Source organism: Tiliqua scincoides, chromosome 4 (genome assembly GCF_035046505.1).
Source record: "Tiliqua scincoides isolate rTilSci1 chromosome 4, rTilSci1.hap2, whole genome shotgun sequence".
Taxonomy (NCBI): Eukaryota; Metazoa; Chordata; class Lepidosauria; order Squamata; family Scincidae; genus Tiliqua; species Tiliqua scincoides.
In genome coordinates, this window is record NC_089824.1 from 10473792 (window position 1) to 10495881 (window position 22090).

Genomic DNA, 22090 nt, shown 5'->3' on the forward strand with positions numbered 1-22090 from the left:
TAATCAGGAATTCCCACCCAGCCCCTGAGGAGCAGGCACAGCTTCATCATCTTAAGGAGAAGTAGGCCAGGCATTCAGTTACTATCATCCATCTCTGACCCAGTTCTTAGGCCATTGTGAGCAGACACTTTCTCCTCTCATTGCTCTGTTCTGGTCATTCGGAAATATGTGCAGTTCTACTTTCACAGTATCCGCTTTACTGGCCCACACAGCAAAACTATAGTCTTGCACTTTTCCACTTAAAAGCACTATATATATATTTTAAGCTCATTTGTCACCAACAAGCAAACCAAGTGAATGTGGAGGTCAACTGGTAGTGCCTGTAAACCTCCTTAGACCAGTGTTTCTCAAACTGTGGGTCGGAACCCACTAGGTAGGTTGCGAGCCAATTTCAGGTGGGTCCCCCTTCATTTCGATAATTTAATATATTAAGACTTGATGATGCCATGGTATGTGACTACATATGGGGAAATGTGACAGACCTGCACTCTTAACAAGCTACTCTGTATATTCTTTGAACAATGATAGTAAATGGGATTTACTCCAGGGTAAGTGTGGGTAGGATTGCAGCCTAGGATATTTAAAAATTTTCCTGCTTGATAATGTCACTTCCAGACATGACATCACTTCCAGTGGGTCCTGACAGGTTCTCATTCTAAAAAAGTGGGCCCCAGTGCTAAATGTGTGAAAACCACTGCCTTAGACTGTTTGCACCCCACAATCCCCCATTAAAAAAACCAAGGCTGGTTGAAAATGAGAGTCCATGGGTCAGATTCTGAATTCTAGATTCAGCACATTAGAGTGCGACTGGAACTGTATGACGATGTCCTCTAATGTCACGTCTCCTCTATCACTCCGAAGTACCTTCTGAAGAACTTGAAACCGTTGCCCTGGAGGCAAAGCCAACAGACTCAAAACACATTGGGTTGATGAACAAACCATCTTCTGTGCACCTTGGAAGGTCTCCTCAATTTGTTCCTGCTTCTTAGAAAGGGAAACTTCCTGTCTAAGCCCAAAATGCTACATCCACAAGCTTAGTTTAAGAAGCTGTTTGGGTATTTTTTTCCCCCAACATTATGAAAGGCATTTATCCCATTTTTCGCCCACAGGTGTACACATTTGGTGCCTGTTGTGTGTACACAACGTTGGGCAGAAATGGCTTAACCAAATCTGGTAGTCTGTGATTTTTAATAGGTAGGTGAACAAGGAAAGGAAAAGAATGCAGAGTATGCAGAATAGTTTAATAAACAGCTTTACATACAGTACCTTACATATAGAACAGTGTATCTGCAAATTTAAATACAGGTAATATACAGTGGCTTGTACTCTCATCCCAGGGGAACTTCAAGTTTGCTGCCCATCAGGCAGTTCTCGGATGCTTCTATACACATCACCAGCACTGGAACAGTCGGGGAGGCATCAAGAGTTCAAGTATCATGCTGCCATCAGTTACACAGTCTCTCTGAACAGTCAGTATTTTTTAATTTTAATTTTATTTTTTTTACAAATTTCAAAACCTGTACATACATTATTTTCATTTGCTGTTTTAGAAACTGCTTGTTAAAAGGTAACATTTTAAATACTTTGTCACCAAGGTCTCAGTCTATTGTAAGAAAACTAGACGTGTCAATATAAATATGTCTCTAGTGTGCAATATGTATATGGATGTGTGTGTGTGTATATAAAACATATACAGACAGACAGACACATATACATATTCCAGCATGTATATTGTAGCACTGGGTGCAGCAACAATGAAGATGAGCGAAGGTCAAGTGAAGGCTCTGGACTTGGTCCAGAAATAATTAAAAACAGCAACCAGAGGCTGGCTTTGGTTTCAGGATGCTTTGCCAATTTGTAACTCAATACTTCTGATAGATGACAGATTTTCATCATATCCAATCCCAAGAGGCAACTACCAACATTGGGATTTGATTCTCAGCACATCCCCCTGCAGGTCACACTCCAGTGTTTCCAATAAAGTGGGAAAAGTGACACAGGTACCGCTGCCCCATCCCCAGATTCTTGGCATACAACTGGTCTATTAGACAGAGAACCTGCATGAACGTCTCCCATGCTGATCCAAGTGAGGAGATGGTCCTGTGACGCACCCAGTCACCACCACTTTGAATGCTCCGGTCATTCCCCAATCCAGCTGAGGAAGACAAAGAGAGCTACCCAGGATAAAGAAATTTAAAATTGTACTGTGAGCCCCAATACTTGCTGTTACAGCTGACAGGACAAACTACATATAGCTCCAGGCGGTTTGCTGGCACCATGGAGGATGAGGAAGAAGAGATCCTTTGAATGACCACTCTTTTGTTCCAGTGGTTTTCAAACATGCTATTATTTGGCACATCTGACCAGCATCCTCTCACACTTTTGTTTCTAAGAAGGAGCATAAGGTCACTGCAAGGAGGGTTATGCTTAAAAAAATTATATTCATAAAGAGACCACCTTAAGAAAAAAAATCTAGCCTCTTTCTAAAAGGGAAGCTAGTAGCTTTCATTCTCTTGGATAAAAACTATCAGTCAAGGGAAAATGGACATTGGCTTGATTTTTCCATCCTCCAAGATACTGATGGGTACAAATCTCCTTGTCCTGCTAGCAACGCTGAAAGAAAACATACCAAATTCATTCCTCCTTCCAACGTAGTTTGATTTAAGGTGGCTTAATGTTTCCCCCCACTACTGCCTGTAAAAACATATAAAATATTTGTAGAGATTTCTACACCCTTGTATAAGGAGAGAAGAAATTATCTTGACATTGATTCGTCACCTTGCAGATTGTTTTGATGAGCGTTTCTGAATTATTTTGACTTTCTTTTATCCCCTTCTCTTGATCTCAAGGATAACAAAAGAATCCGCACAGAATAAGGAACAGTGTTCAGGCTTCTGCTTTTTAAATTATCCTTCCATAAAGTCTTGTAGATCTTAAGAAATTTATTGTAAGAGCCTATTTTTTAATTAAGCTTCTCACGTTCCTTTTGTCATACTGAACAAAGAGTTGCTATTTGCTGGACTTTCCCCATGTCGGATATGAGCTGTTTGATCCGGCGCTTGAGCTGAGGCAGTCGTGCAAGGGGATCTGGGGGCTCCAGTTCTCCAGTGAAGTCCAGCCAGCTTTCTAAAACTACATAAGAGACATGTCAGATTGATCAATATATTAACCACTGCAACCCTCTACCAGTATTATGAAAGCTACTCCAGGAGATAATGGGGCTCATGGTTGAGACAAGATGTGACCTAGAGACGTATGAGCTAGACTCTAGTGTTTCTCAACCAGTGGTACTCATACCACTGGTGATACTTGAGGTACATGTCTTGTGGTACACGTGGGACCCTTAGACCCCACTGCCTGGCAGTGAAAACAGCAATGCAATGCGACAAGCAGCAGCAGGGGGAAACACTCACGGGTAGAGCTCCAGCATGTGCTGAAAAAAGCCCTCCCATCCACCCTGAGCCTCTTACCAGTGTTTGCTGTATTGCATCTGGCCTCCCTATCTAGAAGTAACTGGTCATGGCATCATCGCTAGTAACTTCCAGTGGTACTTCCAAGAGGTGGACCACGCAAAGCGGTACAGTGGGGGACAAACACTGAGAAAAGCTCTACTTTATTTCCAGCAGAGGGCACAAAGAACAGAGGAATAGCCATCTAGCAAATTGGTTATTGTCTTGACTATCTGTCATAACAAAACAGGCATACACTGTACAGCACAACAATCAAATTCTCCTGAAATGGTCACTACACAAGTATCCAGATAAATTTAGGAGCAGAAGTCATTTATTCTTGGTTGAACTGATATTGTGAACTGCACAGAAGTACTTTAGCACTTCAATTAACATGGAATTGGCAGTTCATGTTGGAGGACAGCCTTTGTTCAGGCTGCCATTTCAGCATGCCCGGGATGAACCATTAGATTCACGTTAAAAATGGTACCTTACCTATTTCTAAACAAGCTGCCTGCCTTTGGGCTAGAAACAACCCCCAATTTCAATATATGCTCTTATTTCATTAAGATAGTTACCGTCCACTTCCTTTTCAATCAGGTCCATTCTGCTACTGACTTCGTTCTGCACATTCTCTATATGAGTGAGGAGATTTAGCTGCCACTGAAGACGGGAGTCCACATGTTCTTCAGCTCCTCTTTTTTCATTAAATACAAACACTGTGTTTCCTTCAGCCAAATGCCTCTGTGAAAAGCAGATAAAAAAGTTAACAAAAAGCTTAGTCACTATTTAAGGCAGAAGTCCATCTAAGGCTGTCATTTCACACCACTTGCCCACAGAAGAGGCTCAACTCAAGCACCTTTCCTGTAGTTGAAGGAGAAAGATTAAGATCAACCTGTCATAATGACACAGCAGAATCAGAGACAACAATGGTGATTGATTTGTTTCTGAGGGTTAATGCGACTTAGGCTGCAATCCTAACCACACTTTCGAGAGTAAGCCCCATTGAACAAACTAGGACTTACTTCTGAGTAGACCAGGTTAGGATTGTGCACTTAGCTTGCCTATGGAAGCAAGTTTTGGTATGAATTGTGAGGGGAAGTGGGCAAGAAGCAAAGCTTGGCTACTCCAATTTTGTGTCGCTTTTAAATCTTGCAAAGGGTGTTACTTGCTGCTTTAATGTGATGTCTTTTACTGTTTTCTTATGCTTTTATATGCAGGGTAGTTTGCTTTTTATATTTTTTTAAAAAGTGAGAGAAAGGCATGATATAAATATATTAAATAGAGGCAGAAAGGCAACTGCTACTTTTCTCTCCTAGAATGTCCATGCAATGATGCTACAACGTGACACAGCACCATTCTACGGCATTCTTGGTGGCGGGTGAGATTGGCAGCCACTGCTGACACTGTAGTGGCAAAAGACAAAGGAGAAAAGACTAAAAAGCCACTGTCATTGTCACCCAGACATGCCCTCTCCTCAAAAAATGTCTGGCAAATTTTGCCTGGTCCACAAGAAAAATGGCTAACATGGCTTCAATGCTCACCCCAGCAAATGAGGTCCTGAAAATGGGGGGGGGGGGGAGAGAGAGAGAGTTGCCACAGTCCTCAAATAACCACATACAAATGTAATATCCATGATTTGTCACCACAATTTTGATTCTTTAATGAAGAGCCTGGATTTTCCTTCTATACAGGCAGCCCAGATTACATGCTTGATAATACTAACCCGACATAGGACACTTTAAATCATGAATACTATGAAACAAGCTACGTAGAAGAAAAAAAGCACTGCTGAGAAAATGTATTTCAGTGCACTGAGTTACACCAAAATTAGTGAGCTGAAACTACGAGATGGGTATATCTGGAGGCCTCCAGCAGCATTAGAGAGCTTGCCATGCCCACTTTATGCCACTACAGGTAGGACCTTAGTATCCACTGATTTGACTTACCATTGATACTGAGGTTCACTTTTAAATGCCTTGTAACAAGGAAAAACAAGCACCAAAATCTAATTTCCTACTTTCACACTGTTAAATAATTAGAATTTTATTCCATTAGATTCCATTATTCACCCCATCTAGTGGCTGAATGCGGTATAGTGTCTATACCAATGCACTCTGGGGCGACAATGGAAGAGCAAGACAATGGAAGGTTTTGGAAGAGTAAAACCTGGAAATGGGTCTTTAAAGCGATTTTTCCAATGATTTGGTATCCACTGATATTTTTTAATCCACTGGGGGTTCCAGAACAGAACCCCCATGGATAACAAGGCACGACCTGTATTCTAAAAAAAGTTTCATCATGATTTTAGTTTTTGTTCAGTGATTTCCTAAACACGCATCATTTCTAAGTAAGAAAACTGTGGGCTAGGTCACACAAAAGGACATGGTCAGAATCCTTCATGTGGCTGTGGAAGATCTTGGCTTTGACAACCACAACTGCCCTGCAGGGAACCCCTTCCCACCCACACCGAGACACCTCCTTGCTCACCCCTCCAGGAGCACCTGTCATCTTCTTATAGCAGCAGAGGGGATCCAAAAAGGTGATGCACTTCCTTTGCCCTACCTGCTGTGCTGCAAGAAGCAGAAAGGCACTGCTGAAAGTCAAGTTGGCAAGTGAGGGCCCAAAGTGAGAGAGGACTGGAAAGCTGTTTGAACCGATAGTTGCGACAGTCACCCAGAAGCTTCTGACCGTACAGTAATAACACCACATTGTGTTTTCACACATTCAGATGCTTCACTGGTATCACCTTCGTGTAACCTTTACAACCACAATTTAAAGTTATTACACATTATCACCTCTGTATGGCAGATAGAGGCTTGCCTAAGGCCAATTTCTGAATTCATAGCAGGGGGAACATTTGAGCCAATGTAGTTCAGATCCATAGCTCAAGCTCTCAGCTGCTATGCTAACCCATCTTTCTGGTGAAAAAAATTTGTTCATGGGCTCCTATGAGGACTAGAGCCTTATGTGTGTGACACCCCATGTGCTACTATGTGCTTCACCCCAGAAGTGTATCGGTGTAGAAAGACTTTGCACCTAATGTCCTTCATACTGAATGCATCACTGAACAGTGGGAGAAAAGATAAACAAGTCCAGGGTTTTGCTGATTCAGGGAACCAAATGAAGCAAAAACAACAGTGGAAGAATTTTCAGAACGTCAAGGTTCACCTATTGTTCCACCTCAATCTTCTAGGCACACACACGGTGGGGCTCCAACTGCACAGCAGTGCTGAGCTCCCAAAAGGGCTCTGTGCTGCACAATCAGAAATGCAGAACAGTCTCTAGGAAAGGCATGTTGTTTTTTAATCCCCAAATACTCTGCAAAGACAGTGGGAAGTCTGCCATCAGATGACAGTCCATCAGTTGAGTAGATGGACAGGCAACCAGAGGCTGAGCTGAAGAGAATGCAAGAGCAACATTATCTGCATCCAGTCCTTGATCCTGAAGAACCCTGCAGAGTAGGCGGAGTATGAACACAGCCAAACACATGCAGGGAAACCAGAATTTAAGAAAGGAATGTGGAACTATCTGCACTCTGGGTAAGTTTTCAGCAACACAAAAGGCAGGAGTACCCAAGTGAAATGGAACAGATTGAAAAGAGATGCTTTCTTCAAATACCTGAATGCCTCAAAAGAGGGGAACCGTGTGCTTTAAGAACTCTTTTTGACACCCTGAATGCCATCGCCCAAAATAATACCAGAAAAACCATGAGCAGTCATGTAGAAAATGTGATTGTCCCCCTTAAGAGGGCACCTGTGAAATTAGGTTTTTCTTTCTTGGCTGTTTCCCCAGCAGAAAAGTAAGGCATGTGGCAAAGAAGAGCAAAAGTCTGCATACTGAAATTTTCCATGTAAAATCATGGAATTTATGACTGGCTAATGGGCAGGGGAGGGGGGAAGTAGCCAGTAAAGCAAGTAGTGAGGTTCTGTGGCATTCCTGGACTGGAGCAGGATGGCCTGGCTGTGACCAACTCAGGCAATCATTTTGTTGCTAAACTACGTGGGATAAAGCCATCCCAAAACACAGGGGGACTGCACAGAAAGACCAGACAGAGTCACTATTTCATACTTTGGACTTTTCTAGCAACACACATGCAAAAAAGATTGCCCACTTCTGATGTCACAGGAAGGGGTCCAACAGATGATCTTCAACCTCCTCCCCTGAGGCAAGTCTACAGCACAGGTACAGGGCCCAGTGCTGTGGTTTTGCTTTTGTCTCGAGCAGTCTCTTGCGTTGAGGAGCAAGCAGAAATGTAGTGCAACAGAGACAGGCTAAGGTGCAGGTCTGACTACGCCGCTTCAAGTTGAAGTGTGTCTGCTGCTTCTGCTCAGAAATGACACAATCCCCTCCCCCACTGAGTCTTTCTTGCAGTATTCGCGGTGCACACAAAGCACTCCCAAGCTGTTTCTGAAAGCCTCTGTGGCAAAGGCTCCCCAGCATCCAAATGAGTCCACTGCAAATCTGCTTCTATAACTAGGAAGTGGTTTCTAGGATCCTAACTCAAACGCACCCCATTCAGCTTAAAAGCTGTGTTTCTAGTTCTATCCTGGCATTGTTTCCATGATCCTTCTAAGTATCACAAAACTGCCAGGATATTTCTCCTCCTCCCCACCCCCAATCCTCTTTACTCCTGGCTGAAGACACTGCAGGACTTTAATCAGAAGACAATTTTTCCGTCATAATTGAATTCTGGAAAGTTACACAGGTGATTGGATAGTTTTACCTGGTGGCGAAAACCATCTTGTTTAGATGAGTATTGTAAACAGTTTTTATCCTCTAAGAGAAGTTCCTGATCGTCCTCAAAACTGCTAGCGCCATCGTCGTCTGAGCTTAAGGGATCCGTCATCGATTTGCAGTCCTGACCAAAACTCTGTGGTTTCTGGTAGCTGTGCTCACTTGTAATATAGGTTTCCTCCATCTTCGGGGGTAAATTAGGGGGCTCTTTATGGTTTTGACCATGACACGTCCTTTCAGGGGGGTTAAAGGTATCTGGCACAGCCAATACCCTTCTTTCCACTTCAAGAGTTATCTGGTCTTGATCCTTCCGCATGCCTGTACAAGCCCACAGGTGAAGGTCAGGGTGATGCTTATTCCTAGAAAGCAGAAAAATACTACAGGGTCATGTTGATATAGAGAAGTCGTCATTTATTCACAATCTTGACAGGTGGAACAGACCTAAACATTTTTTTAAAATTACTCAGATAATTTTTTTAAATAAAATCTCTAAAGAAGAGTTTCGGGTGAGCAGTTGCCCAGCCTGCAGGCACAATGCATTATCTAATGGGACCGGTTTGTCTCATGATTGAGGCCAGGGATGCACATGGAAAGACTGTGGGGGAAATGAAGTAGCAGAATGAACTGGGCCACGACAGATTGCAAATCACAATTGTGACATAGTCCCCACACAAATTTCTCCCTACAAGTAGAAAACATGCACAACAGGGAGAGGAACAGGCCATAATCATTAGAATATAAGAACATAAGAACAGCCCCACTGGATCAGGCCATAGGCCCATCTAGTCCAGCTTCCTGTATCTCACAGCGGCCCACCAAATGCCCCAGGGAGCACACCAGATAACAAGAGACCTGCATCCTGGTGCCCTCCCTTGCATCTGGCATTCTGACATAACCCATTTCTAAAATCAGGAGGTTGCGCATACACATCATGGCTTGTACCCCTTAATGGATTTTTCCTCCAGAAACTTGTCCAATCCCCTTTTAAAGGCATCCAGGCCAGTCGCCATCACCACATCCTGTGGCAAAGAGTTCCACAGACCAACCACATGCTGAGTAAAGAAATATTTTCTTTTGTCTGTTTTAACTCTCCCAACACTCAATTTTAGTGGATGTCCCCTGGTTCTGGTATTATGTGAGAGTGTAAAGAGCATCTCCATATCCACTCTGTCCATCCCCTGCATAATTTTGTATGTCTCAATCATGTCCCCCCTCTTGGCACCTCCAATCTTCTGGCACCCCTCCAATCTTCTGGCACCGTGGCCGTTTTGAGGGACAAGTTGCATACCTTAGTCAAGAGATCTGCAACTTCATTCTTCAATTCCTTAATAACTCTTGGGTGGATGCCATCAGGGCCCGGTGACTTATTGATCTTTAATTTATCAATGAGGTCTGAAACATCTTCTCTTTTAACCTCTATCTGACTTAACTCCTCGGTCAGGAGGGGCCGTTCGGGCAGCGGTATCTGCCCAAGGTCTTCTGCCGTGAAGACAGATGCAAAGAACTCATTTAATTTCTCTGCCATCTCTAAGTCTCCTTTTATCTCCCCTTTCCCTCCCTCACCATCCAGAGGGCCAACCGCTTCTCTGGCGGGTTTCCTGCTTCTAACATATTTGAAGAAGCTTTTATTATTCCCCTTAATGTTGCTGGCCATGCGTTCCTTATAGTCTTGCTTGGCCTCCCATATCACCTTCTTACATTTCTTTTGCCACAGTTTATGTTCCTTTTTATTCTCCTCATTAGGGCAAGACTTCCATTTACGGAAGGAAGCTTCCTTGCCCTTCACAGCCTCTCTAACTTGGCTGGTTAGCCATGCGGGCACCCTCCTGGATTTAGTGGAACCCTTCTTTCTTTGCGGTATACACCTCTGCTGGGCCTCTATTACTGTTAAGCAGCCTCCATGCACTCTGGAGAGATTGGACTCTTTTTACCCTCCCTTTCAACCTCCTTCTAACCAGCCTCCTCATTTGAGAGAAGTCCGCCCGTCGGAAATCAAGGGTTTTTGTGAGAGATTTGCCTGGTATTCTTCCCCCAACGTGCATGTCAAAACGGATCGCAGCATGATCACTGTTCCCCAATGGCTCAGTAACATTGACATCCCTAACCAGGTCCTGTGTACTGCACAATATTAAATCCAGAGTCACCTGCACTCTGGTGACTAGCTGTTCTAAGCCACAGTCATTTAGCACGTCAAGAAATCTGGTCTCATCGTGACCAGAACACAAATTGACCCAGTCTATATGAGGATACGAGGGTCGCCCAGAAAGTAATGCACCACATTTTTTTTTCCTCAGCCTACAGTAATGGTACAAATGCGAAACTTTAGATATACATTATTTGAATTTTCAGGAGTGCGCACACAAATTTTTGGTTTCTTCAGATAGATAGCGTAGCTGCAGCAGTGTTTCGAAATGGCATCTGTATGTGATGTACGTTACAAGCAGCGTGTCGTCATTGAATTTCTCACTGCAGAGAAAGAAACTGTTGGGAACATTCACAAACGTTTGTGTACAGTTTATGGAGAATCTGCAGTCAACAGAAGTACGGTTAGTCGCTGGGTGAGGCCATTAGAAGGCAGTTCGGCAGAGCTCCAAGATTTGCAGCATTCGGGGCGGCCATCGACGGCTGTCACACCTGACAAGACGCAGCTTGCTGATGTGCTCATTCGCAAGGACCGACGCATAATGACTAGGCAGTTGGCGCTGAAGCTGTCATAACAACCCAGGTGAATGTTTGATTCAACATGAATAATGCTAGGCCTCACACAAGTTTGAGGACTTCGGAACCCTAAACAGGGTTGGACTGTGTTACCCCATCCACCCTACAGCCCTGACCTAGCTCCCTCAGACTTCCACTTGTTTGGGCCATTAAAGGATGCCATTCGCGGAAGACATTTTGAGGATGACGAAGAGGTGATTCGCACAGTGCAGAAATGGCTTCGTGACCAGAACAAGGAGTGGTACCGACAGGGCATACATGCCCTTGTGTCTCGCTGGAGGAAGGCCATAGAACTGGACGGAGATTACGTGGAAAAATAGGGAGTGTAGAAGAAACATCATTCTTTCTTGTGTGTAAGTTTCATTGTGTTCAATAAATAATTGTTGAAGAAAAAAATGTGGTGCATTACTTTCTGGGCGACCCTCGTAATTGAAGTTCCCAATGATTACAACCCTGTCCCTCCTTGTCACCTCCCTGATCTGTTTCCTCATTTCAAGGTCCCCTTCCGATTTCTGGTCTGGAGGACGATAGCACGCCCCCAGTAATTACATCGCTGCACAAGCCTGGTAATTTAACCCACAGAGATTCTACGGTGGAGTCAGACCCACCTTCAATCTCTATTTTGCTGGATTCTATCCCTTCCTTAACATAAAGGGCCACCCCACCTCCAACACACCCCTGCCTGTCCCTTCTGTAGAGTTTATAGCCCGGGATTGCGGTATCCCACTGATTCTCCGCATTCCACCAGGTTTCCGTTATGCCCACTATGTCAATATTTTCCCTTGTCACCAGACATTCCAGTTCTCCCACCTTTGCTCGTAGACTTCGGGCATTCGCATAAAAGCATTTGTACACGGAATGCCCCAGGATGCGCTGCTTATTCGCTCCTTTGTCCCCGCATCCTCTCATTGTGCCAAACCGCACTACCTTTCCCAATTTCTTCTCCTACTCTGCCTTTTCCTTGCTGTTCTCTAACCTCTCCATCCTCATCCCATAGGGATGAGGAGTCCTGAACCGGATGCCCCTCGGCTCCTGTCGGCCTTCCTCCAGGGATCAGTTTAAAAGCTGCTCTGCCACATTTTTAATGTTATGCGCCAGCAGTCTGGTTCCATTCTGGTTCAAGTGGAGCCGGTCCCTCTTGTACAGGCCCCGCTTGTCCCAAAACCTTCCCCAGTGCCTAACGAATCTAAACCCCTCCTCCCTACACCACCGTCTCATCCACGCATTGAGACCCCTGATCTCCGCCTGCCTAGCTGGCCCTGCACGTGGAACAGGTAGCACTTCAGAGAACGCTAACTTTGAGGTCCTGGCTTTCAGCTTCCTGCCTAAAAGCCTAAATTTGGCCTCCAGGACCTCCCAGCTACACTTGTCCACATCGTTGGTGCCGACATGCACCACAACCACTACCTCTCTCCCAGCACTGTCTACCAGCCTGTCTAGACGAGAAGTGATGTCCGCAACCTTCGCACCAGGCAGGCAAGTCACCATGCAGTCCTCACATCCGTCGCAAACCCCCCTCTCTATGTTTCTAATAATTGAATCCCCCACTACAAGAAGCCCCCGACCCCCCTCCCACTGAGGAGTATCCTGAGTACGTTCGGATACGGGCCCGTCCCCTGGAGAAGGGGTCCCCCCGCCAGGGAATTGTTTCCCTCCTCTCCAGGATTATGTCCTCCAGCCCCGAGACTTCCCACCCAGGCAGCTAAGGAGCTGCACGCCTGAGGTTGGGACGAAGCCTGATCGTCCCCGGAAGTCTCCCCACGGTCCTTCTCTGCCTGGCTGCGCTTCTCCAGGTCGCCCACCAAGGTTTCAAGGGAGCGGACACGTTCCCTGAGACCCTGGAGCTCCTTGCACTGAGGACACACCCATGACTTATGCCCCAGAGGCATATACTCATACACGTGGCACTCAATGCAGAACACTGGATAGCCCCCACCCTGCTGCTGGCTGTCTGACTGCATAGCTTTTTTTTTGTTGTTGTTGTTTTATTTAGGGGTACTTTTAAAAACCCTACACTGGTTAGCAGCCCTCTTCTCAAGGGAAGAGGAAGGGCAGTGTATGGGGCCCTGCCCTCCTCACCCTGCTGCTGAACTCGCCCAGATGCTAAACTCTCGGTGTCTTACCTGGCACTTAGTTCCCAGAGGCACTTGGGTTCCCAGAGGCCACACGCATCTGCAGAGAGCCTCACGAGATGGCAGTCCCTAGCTTTAAACTCCTGGCTGGCTCCTCCTCCCTCCTTCCTTGCTGATTAAAAGGGGGGCTGGCCTTCCCAGGTGAGCTTACAAAAGCTCAGGAAGACAAAAGGCTGCTGATGGGTGTAATCTACTCTGCAGGCTCCTGAATGGAGTGCTTGGATTAGCCTAATGGGGCTCTTATCACCTCCTAAAGGTGGTGATGCTGAATTTCTAAAATGGAATATGCCTGGGTGGTTGGGAACTGGTCCTTCCTAGGTTCTTTCCCTCCTAGTTCTGTTCTCTTAGGCTGCACTGTTTTTGTGACCTCAAGCTAGTTTTTATTTGAGTTTGTTTAATTATTTATTGCTCTCTAGATCCTGTGTCCCAATTTACTGAACTGTTTAGGTTATGTTCTAACTTGGATTAAGTTTAACTTGGGTTAAGTATAGGTTTAATTTAAAACAAAGTAGAAAAACCTGCTTTCCACTTTATCCTCCTCCCTTCCTTCGGTTAGATTAGGTGCTAACTTAGGTGCAGCTAACTTTCAATTTTGATTTAAGTGCCTGACCCTTAGGCTCTTACTCACAAGTAGGACTCTGCTCCTGCTCAGAGTAGACCTATGTACCTCCCTTAGGTGCTAACTTTCAATTTTGATTCTGCCTGATGTGCCAGGGTTTTTTTATCCCCTTGCAGAGAGTTTCAACCTGCTGTCTGAAGTGGTGCAGTCCAGTCTAACACCTCATTCTGCTGCACGATTCTCATTTCTCTGGGCAGAAGAATGCCACTTTTTTTGTTTTGTGTACCTTGTACTGATTAAACAAATATTTAAACAGCTGGTGAAGACAACAACAGCACAAAAGTAACACATCCACAAAGAAAACAAGGCTAAAAAGACAAAGAAATGTTCACATCAGAATGTGCCACAGTGTCCCCCAAACAGCTCACCATCTATGCCATAGTGATGACAAGATTCTTAGTAAGTATTTCACTGATCTATCGAGTAAGAGAATAAAATAACCAGATAGCACCTTTGCTGAGCGGTGATGAGAGAAAATGAACTGTAACATTAGAACTTACTTTAGTATCCCAATCTTCAGCTGCAGTCCACGCAGAATTTCCGTCACACCATACACGTCAGCCAGGAGGTGGTGTGTTGATACTATCTTTTTGGCATTTAAGTGAGAGTAGTTCTCTTTTAAAAATGACAGGCCACACATGTGGCCGTTATTCAGCCAGTCTTTATCATAGAGATATTTGGCACTCCATCTCTGACCTAGGGACAATGTGAAAATCAGATTTTATTATGTCATGCAGTCAAGGAAACTCCTCCCATAATCTTTCTTCCATTGCACAGTGAATAGATGCATAAGAAAAGCTTGTAAAGCGGTAAGTGCCTGGCTTCAGAAGCAGGGACAGAGAAACCACTGGATGAATTTATCAGGAACTGAGCAGATGCCAATGAGACATTCACAAACCATGTTTGTTTGTTTAACCCAGGTATTAATCTCATTATCAGAAAGAAGACTGTGTGAACAGTCTTCATTCCATCTGCTGTTTTCCTGTAGAGCCTAGTGTGGCATAATGTCTATACTGCTGCTGAAGTACAGTACAGGTTCAAATACCTATTCAGTCATGAAGCCCACTGGATGATCTTGGGCCAATCACCATTGCTCAGCCTAATCCATCTCAATGAGTTACTATGAAGATTCGGGGGGGGGGGGGGAGAGAGACCATGCATGCTGCCCTTAGCTCTCTATAGGAAGGAACATCATCATCCGAGCCAGGTCTGTAACTTGGGTAGGTTTGCTTGAGACGCTTGTCACAGAAGTGGTTTACCCCCTTATCACACAACTTTGAATTCCTGAAGTATTATTCCTAGAACTGCAGCTACACCCAGAAGCCCAGTTCGAGACAGCTGGGCCAGTGATGCTTTCTTCATCTTCAATGGGAAAGACCACCATGCCCCTCTCTATCAAGTGTAAATCTTGTGACGTTCATGACTTCTTACCAGCATGTGTCATAAGTCCTGGATACATCAAAAGGTGGAGATTTTGATCTAAAAATTGTTAAGTAGTTTGGCCAAACACATCTAAGATACTTTATCCTTTGTCCTGTTGTAATCCAAGCTCAACCAATGGACACTCCCCCAACAAAACTATCTGGATGCAAGGAGAAGTTTCTCACTTATTGACATGCCCCTCCCTCAAGTTTATGGGATTCCTTCACACTGGAGATTTGTTAAAATTGGACCCTGAACATTTTGAGAAGAGTTATTAGACTAGGCTGGGACAGATCAATATTAAGCTGGGAGGCAAGTCCTTTTTATTTAGTCTTGCTGAATCCTATTCTGTTTTAGTGGGATTTTTACAACTTAAAAAACTTGTTCTTGCACAGAGCTTTTGGAATAGGGTAGGACAAATCAATCATATATGTATACAACAGAAGGTAGCAGCATCACTATATTGGTGGAATACAGTATTACACCATCACTGAGGTGGAGCAGGAAAAGGATGTAAATTTCAACTATTGACCACATAAACCAGCAGGCATACCCCAGAAACCACCACTGTGACAAGCCACGAATGAAGACTGTGTAAACCCACCCTTGATCACTGTAAGAATGGAACTGAGCGGTGGTCACTATGTCAATTAATTAACATGATGACATACAGGGCTTAAAGTATTTGGATTTAGTTTGCAAATTTACTCATACCAGGCGGGTCCCGGCAAACGTAACAGATGTACTGCTCTGGAATGCTGTCTTCCAACAACCCCATGCACACGCTGTGCTGCCAACACAGGCACTCTTCACACTGTGGTGACAAAAGAGAGAGAAGACAAAACATATATAAGCACAGTTCTATTTTGTGCTTGATTAATACACAAGGAATAAGCCTTCTCAAGTTACCATTTAGGGACAGGGTGACTCCTAAATCACTCCTTAATCACTGGTACTTTGTTCAGAGAAAGCAAGTGCTTCACCTGAGAACATGAGCGACATTTCATTTATCTCTACAAGACAGGACTATAAATACTGAATGAAGACACACGGGTTGTGCAAAAGTATACTGATGGCACAGTATAAGTTCCTTACAATGCCTCAATAGCAGCAAGTCTGTAGCTGAATGTCCATAGAAAATCTGACTGCAAACTGATTGCTTACTTGAATCATGAAGCCATTTTCCTCATCCATTTCACAGATACACCTGACAATTTCATTGAGACTATCTTCTTCATCCTGAGATTCTTCAAAGTTGGTTGAATCAAAGTCCTGATTGTACTCATCGCCACTTAGCAGCAAGCTCTCAGTAGACGAGTCATCCAAGAACTCCATATCAGAGAGGTCTGAAATTTGAAAAAAGTATATTATAGATAAGGTGTTTGACAAGCAGATGGCAAAGGAACTTAAGAGAATGGCCTACTTCCAACGTAACACTAAATTATTATCTTGAGTCTTTCTGCTCCCCTCCTCTCTCATGTGCTAGAAGAAGAAATTGAAAGCTTCTGCTTTCACTTTACTAAGAACAAAGCACAATTCCCAAACATACATAACACGTATGTATCACAGAACTGCAACTGCTTTTAATGTGAAAGCTTTAATCTCCTACTTTAGCATGTGAGAGGCAGGACACTGACACTCAATGGGGCTCATTTGCATAGCGCCAACCACGGTTTAACATTGTGTTTGAACTGGGCTAATTAGCTAGATTATATACATTGTTCAAAACACATATGTACTCTTTAGATGACATTTTTCTTGCTAAAAAAAGAAAAAAGAGCAGCCACTTTACTTATTTAGTTACTGAAAAAGATTTAACACTCCACTTTTTAGTTCAAAAAATATCCAGAGCTTATAATAGAACAGAAAACAGTCTTTAAAAAGATACAAAACAGCAACACGGTCTGTAAGAAGTAGCATAATCAGACTAGAAGAACTGGGTAAATAAAAATAGGGCAAATAAAAGTTTTCAATCTCAGATGTTGCAAGTCTGAAAGGGCACGCGTCCCTAAGGAGAGCATTCCACACCACAGCCCCCAAAGCCCTCTCTCTGGTCACTACCCATCTGATGATGCAGACAACCAGAGAAGATCTGTAACCATTATACGGCTTTGTGTAGGACCAAGTGATCCTGGAACACCAAGTGAAAATCTAGTTTTCAGAGTGCTTGTTTCGTGATTTTTTTTTAAAAGCTGATATGCCTACACCACAAAAGAAATTATACATATCTATGAAGTGTACATGTTTTTGGCATTCTCAATAGAACTGCACAATTTTCAGCGCTTTCACAACCTACAATTGAAAACAATAAGTGAAGAGCAAGCAGTTATAAATCACAGAGTAAGAAAGTGCAGAAGAAATACAAGAAAAACATACTGCAGTTAAACATTCAGACCTATCATAGCACAGTGGCCAAGAGCATAAGCACAGTGTGCACACTCAGGCACGCCATGTCACCAGATGCACTGAAGGCCACCAGCTTAGGTGACTTTAAAAAAATTAGGCAGATTGATGGGTGACAGGCTATTAAACATGACAGCAATATTGAATTTCCATTTTTAAATGCAAAATCTCTCCAGTTACTAGATACTGGGGATACAGTTACTAGATGACCAACACAGGATGCTCATCGCCAACATGCCTTGCTTGTGCATTTCAAGAGGGCTGGCTGCTGTTGCAAACCAAATGCTAACAAGACAACCTTAGAGAGCTGCTGCAAGGATTATTGAGACAATGTATGTGAGGTATTTTGAAATGCTCTTTATGCTGTGCAAGTGTACACAAGTTGGATATACTCTACTATTTTTAGTATACATACTGGATTAAATCCAGAGAATCGTGAGCAGAGTTCCACTAATGCAACAAGACTTACCTACCCCCTTCCCACTGTAGCCCTCTGAAAAACCACCCTTAAGAGTTAGAGGGCCTTCTTAGAATGGTAGAGGCACTCAGCAGAAGTGGGGATGTGGGCGGGCAGGAAGAGAGAAGCCATACAAGCTGAAGTGCCTTTCTGCTCAAGCAAGGCACCTTCGGATCCAACCTGTAGTAATTAGTGCAGAAGCACAAGCGCTGGGCTTGGCTTTAGTAACATGGCCACCGGCAGGCAGGCAAACCTGCTGTCCCCCCACTCAGGCAAACCGGAGTGGGCCAGTTACGAAGGCTGAAGCCCAGTGCAAGTAAACAAGATGAGCTAGCTTTGAAGATGTTATGAAGAAACGAAGTTAGCTAGGAATGTGTATTGCAGTTAGCCAGGCCAGCTCAGAGCTGTTAGCATACAGTATTATAACGCATGTTTAAGGATGAATAAAGCTAGCAAGAGACGGGGCGAAACACAGACGGAGAACTCAGATCTGTTCCAGCCTCAGCCTCTCTGCACCTCTGAAATCTGTCTCCCGGCTCATTCATTTTGCTTTGTTCCTCGCTGTTCTGATTCCTTGCTATTTCAGTTCCTACTAACCCTTCAGTGCATCTGCTTTCTGTACTCCCAGCAAGCCACAAGGCCCTAGGCCTTGTGGGCTTCCCAAGCAGTGTCAAACTGCGACATCTTTCAGTGCTCTGCACTCCCAACAAACAACAAGGCCCCAAAAGCCTTGGTTGTTTCCCAAAGCAGCATCTTGCGCTGCTACACAACCCAGTGTGGTTGCTAAAGTGATAAATTTGGTTTTTTCATCATTTTCTCAGAGTGAAAAATGGAATTTATTTTTACTAAGCAGAATTTCACATAGTACAGCAAACTTACTTTCACCACTAAGGTCGACAGACAGAATAGCTCTTGGGTACTGGTACGATGTATTCTTCTCTGTTGTCATGCTCCGTAGTGTCAACGAGCTCCCAGAAGATCTGGTGAACGGAGAAGAGCACCTGTCCAAGTACTCAAGAGAACTATCTTCAAAATCAGAATAATCTGCAAGTGATAACAAAACATGGTTACATAGTATTGAGCAAGAATCAAGATACCCTATTTTCTTTAAAAAAAATTTGAACATAAACATAAGAGATTTAAAGAGCAATCAACTCATGTTCTCCTTCTAAAGCTTTTTTTACAGACTCTTTACTGGCAAAAAGCAAAGTAGCTACCTTAAACAGAGTTACATGCTGCTTCAGTTGGCCCTGCAGCAACTTAGAAAATAAATCTTGCACCAAGGCCAGGTTTGCAGTATACCAGTAACCACCAACAATCGGTGCAACTCTGGGTGACTTCACATACTCAGAGAAGCAACAAGACATTGGCTGCATGAGGGACCCGCCCCTCCTTTTCCAGGCTTTCAAATTAACAGGCAGAGGAAGACCTTACATCTTACTGCCTCAGCAAGATGCACAAGCTTCAGATCTATGCACAAGTTGTGATTCTTTTTACAGCGCAGATGTGCAAGTTCTCCTTTACCACACTACCCAGAAGTATGGGTGACTCAGGCAACAACTTTTCACTTCTGCACATGCAAAGTGAGTCTCTCACAAGGTGTTTGGTTCTTAATGAGAAGTAAAATGGCTAATTAACAAGAAGCAGTCCCTAAAGGGTGAACAACACTGGACCAATGTTGTATATATAAATACATTGCGTACACTGAAATATGATGCAAGAACAATTCTTGTCAGTGATAAGCAGGTGCTGAGGGAACACTGGAGGAATTTATAATTTTATTTTTAAAAAGAGAGTTACATTTAAAACTTGTAATGCAATGAACACCTTCTCTTTACTACCAACAGCCTGAAACAATAAATACAGAATTCTCTGGGCTTAATCTCTTGTATTCTGACTCTACCATGCTGCTTGGATTTCTTCTTTTTCTTTTTCTTCTTCTTCTGTTTTGATTTATGATCCTTTTCTTTCTTCTCTTTTCTTTCTTTATCCTTCTCCTTTTTACCTACATTGCAAATGGGAAGGATCTTGGTTAATCAAATGATAATGATCTAAAACACACATACACCCGTTTCCAAAGTTAGGTCAACTTGCTCCAGTTACCAATCTAAGAGTGGAACTCTACAGTTAAATAATTAAGTGACTAAAACACACATACACAAAAACCCATCCTGCTTTTCTCTTTCAATGGGTAGAGGGATCAGGAAGGAGATGTTTTTTTTAGAAAAGAAACATTGGAACACACACTGAGATGTGACCCCTTCCCCCCAAAAAGGTAACAAGAACTATTTCAGAATTGAAAAGTTTGCCTTAGCTTTGTCTTTTTCAAATTAGAATGGCTATAGACAGGCAAATTAATTTTCTAACTTCTGATGAAGTTAGAAGGAATGAAAAGTGAATTAAGGGGAAAATTATATCCAGTACCAACATGTTATTAAAGAAGTTTAATTTTTCTTCATTTTCTTTTATTGTACCAGAAAAATACAAAATGTATTATAAACTGACTTGACACTTAACAAAAAGCTTTATTTCCAATACTTGAGTCAAAATTTTAATGCACAGGAACTTCTATCATGTATGCTTGAAAAAAAAGGGATCGGCTTACCACTGAAGCTCAGCAGTATTTCCTACACAACCCACCAAGGACGCAGTTACTAAGTACACTTTTACAAATGGGAGAGACTGAGCCAAACATCTCAAAGACATATCCTAGCTCAGTCAGCCATGGTGTAACTCAGATCAACCTTCAAATACAATGTTCCTTTAATCACACCTCATACTGCTGCTTTTGAAACATTAGGTCTTTCCCTCAAGGAAGCTGTTGGTTAATTCTGACAAAAACAGTGGTGTAATATTTCTAGAAATTGTGAAGTGGGTGGTGTTAGCTTTCTGCTCAGTCAAAGCCAGAGACAAAGCTAATAAGTTTGGTTCAAGGAAAGTTGCAGGCAGCTGAGTCAGCAGAATAACACTGCACCTGTGCCTGCCACACCCTAGTTAGCAGAGCAGACTCTAATTGGGTGCTCAGACTACTTAAACCTCAGTCTTCAGCTCCACCAGTGCAGTAGGTGTAAACTGTGAAACTGCTGCAGGAGACTTTGACGATTGAATATCTGTGTATGTATATATTGTTACTGACCTTGGACTGACTGACTGTGTTTTGTGGATACTGAATTGGATACGGTACTGCTGGACTGCTTTACTCTACGTGTATGACCTGGGCTGTATTGACTACTCTGTCTAACTCCTTGCTCAAAAATACAACAGCAAATTTAAAGACTGTGCTGTGTCTGCTGGTTTCTGTGCACCCTGAACTACACTGGGACACACCCAAGGTTCCTATCAAACCTTAACGGGGGGATTGGGGGAGATTGGAATGAATTTCTCACCTTTGAATCACTTTGAGGAAATTTTTTCATTACATCCCTTTTATTTTTGTGGCTTTGGAGCCACCTGGAAGTTCACCAATGACAAATTTTTATGAACTGCAATCTTAACATCAGTAAGGCCATGAGTGCCTGGTGAACAGTCAGCACACACAAGAGGAAAAGAGTACAATGGAATTATTTTAACCACCCCCCTATTGTGCTTGTAATTGAAGAACATGACATTCATTTTTTGCCGGTTTGGTACCTCTGCCCTTAACATTTGTTTTTTTTTTCCTTGCTGCCTTTGGGACTGAAACTAGTAAGCACAAACACACCTCACAGAAGACCAGTCAAACCAAAAACAATAAAAGCCTGATTGCCTGCCACTGATTAAGAACAGATTACAACATGCACCCACGAAGTCTACTAACAAGGAAAACAAAATGCAAGAGGCAGGCTCTGCTCTTGTTCTTGCTCAAGATGTAGACTTTTTGCTGAAGTGTCTTATTCATACCAAGTGATGATGAGCATCTGTCTTCCAATTTCACTTTTTTCTCAGTTTTCAGCATTCCTGTGGATGGAAGAAAGGAACAGAAACTTAGCAGATCACAGCTGGAACCAGAACTATAGTTCTCTTTCTAACAATCATTCTAGTCCAGTGTTTCTCAATCAGTGGTACAGGTACCACCAGTGGTACTTAAGGTGGTGTCTGGTAGTACTTGCGGAACCACCTGACATCTGCTGCCCAGCAGCAAGATGAGCAAGCAATGTGACACAACGAACATCAG

General features: G+C 43.4%; 1 protein-coding gene across 5 annotated transcripts in view; it reads right to left on the bottom strand.

Moving 5' to 3' along the window:
• Positions 1-1253: 1253 nt before the first annotated feature.
• The window catches only part of PHF20L1 (PHD finger protein 20 like 1), a 63574-nt gene continuing 42737 nt past the window's right edge, over positions 1254-22090 (bottom strand). For all 5 annotated transcript variants that reach the window (XM_066623217.1, XM_066623219.1, XM_066623218.1 and 2 more), the window contains 9 exons: positions 21817-21873; positions 19841-19942; positions 18817-18981; positions 16242-16423; positions 15792-15891; positions 14156-14351; positions 8176-8545; positions 4028-4193; positions 1254-3132 (listed from right to left, as the gene is read on the bottom strand). In XM_066623217.1, coding sequence (XP_066479314.1) covers positions 2990-3132; positions 4028-4193; positions 8176-8545; positions 14156-14351; positions 15792-15891; positions 16242-16423; positions 18817-18981; positions 19841-19942; positions 21817-21873 — 1481 coding nt within the window. In that variant the 3' untranslated portion in view covers positions 1254-2989. The remainder of the gene's footprint in view (positions 3133-4027; positions 4194-8175; positions 8546-14155; positions 14352-15791; positions 15892-16241; positions 16424-18816; positions 18982-19840; positions 19943-21816; positions 21874-22090) is intronic.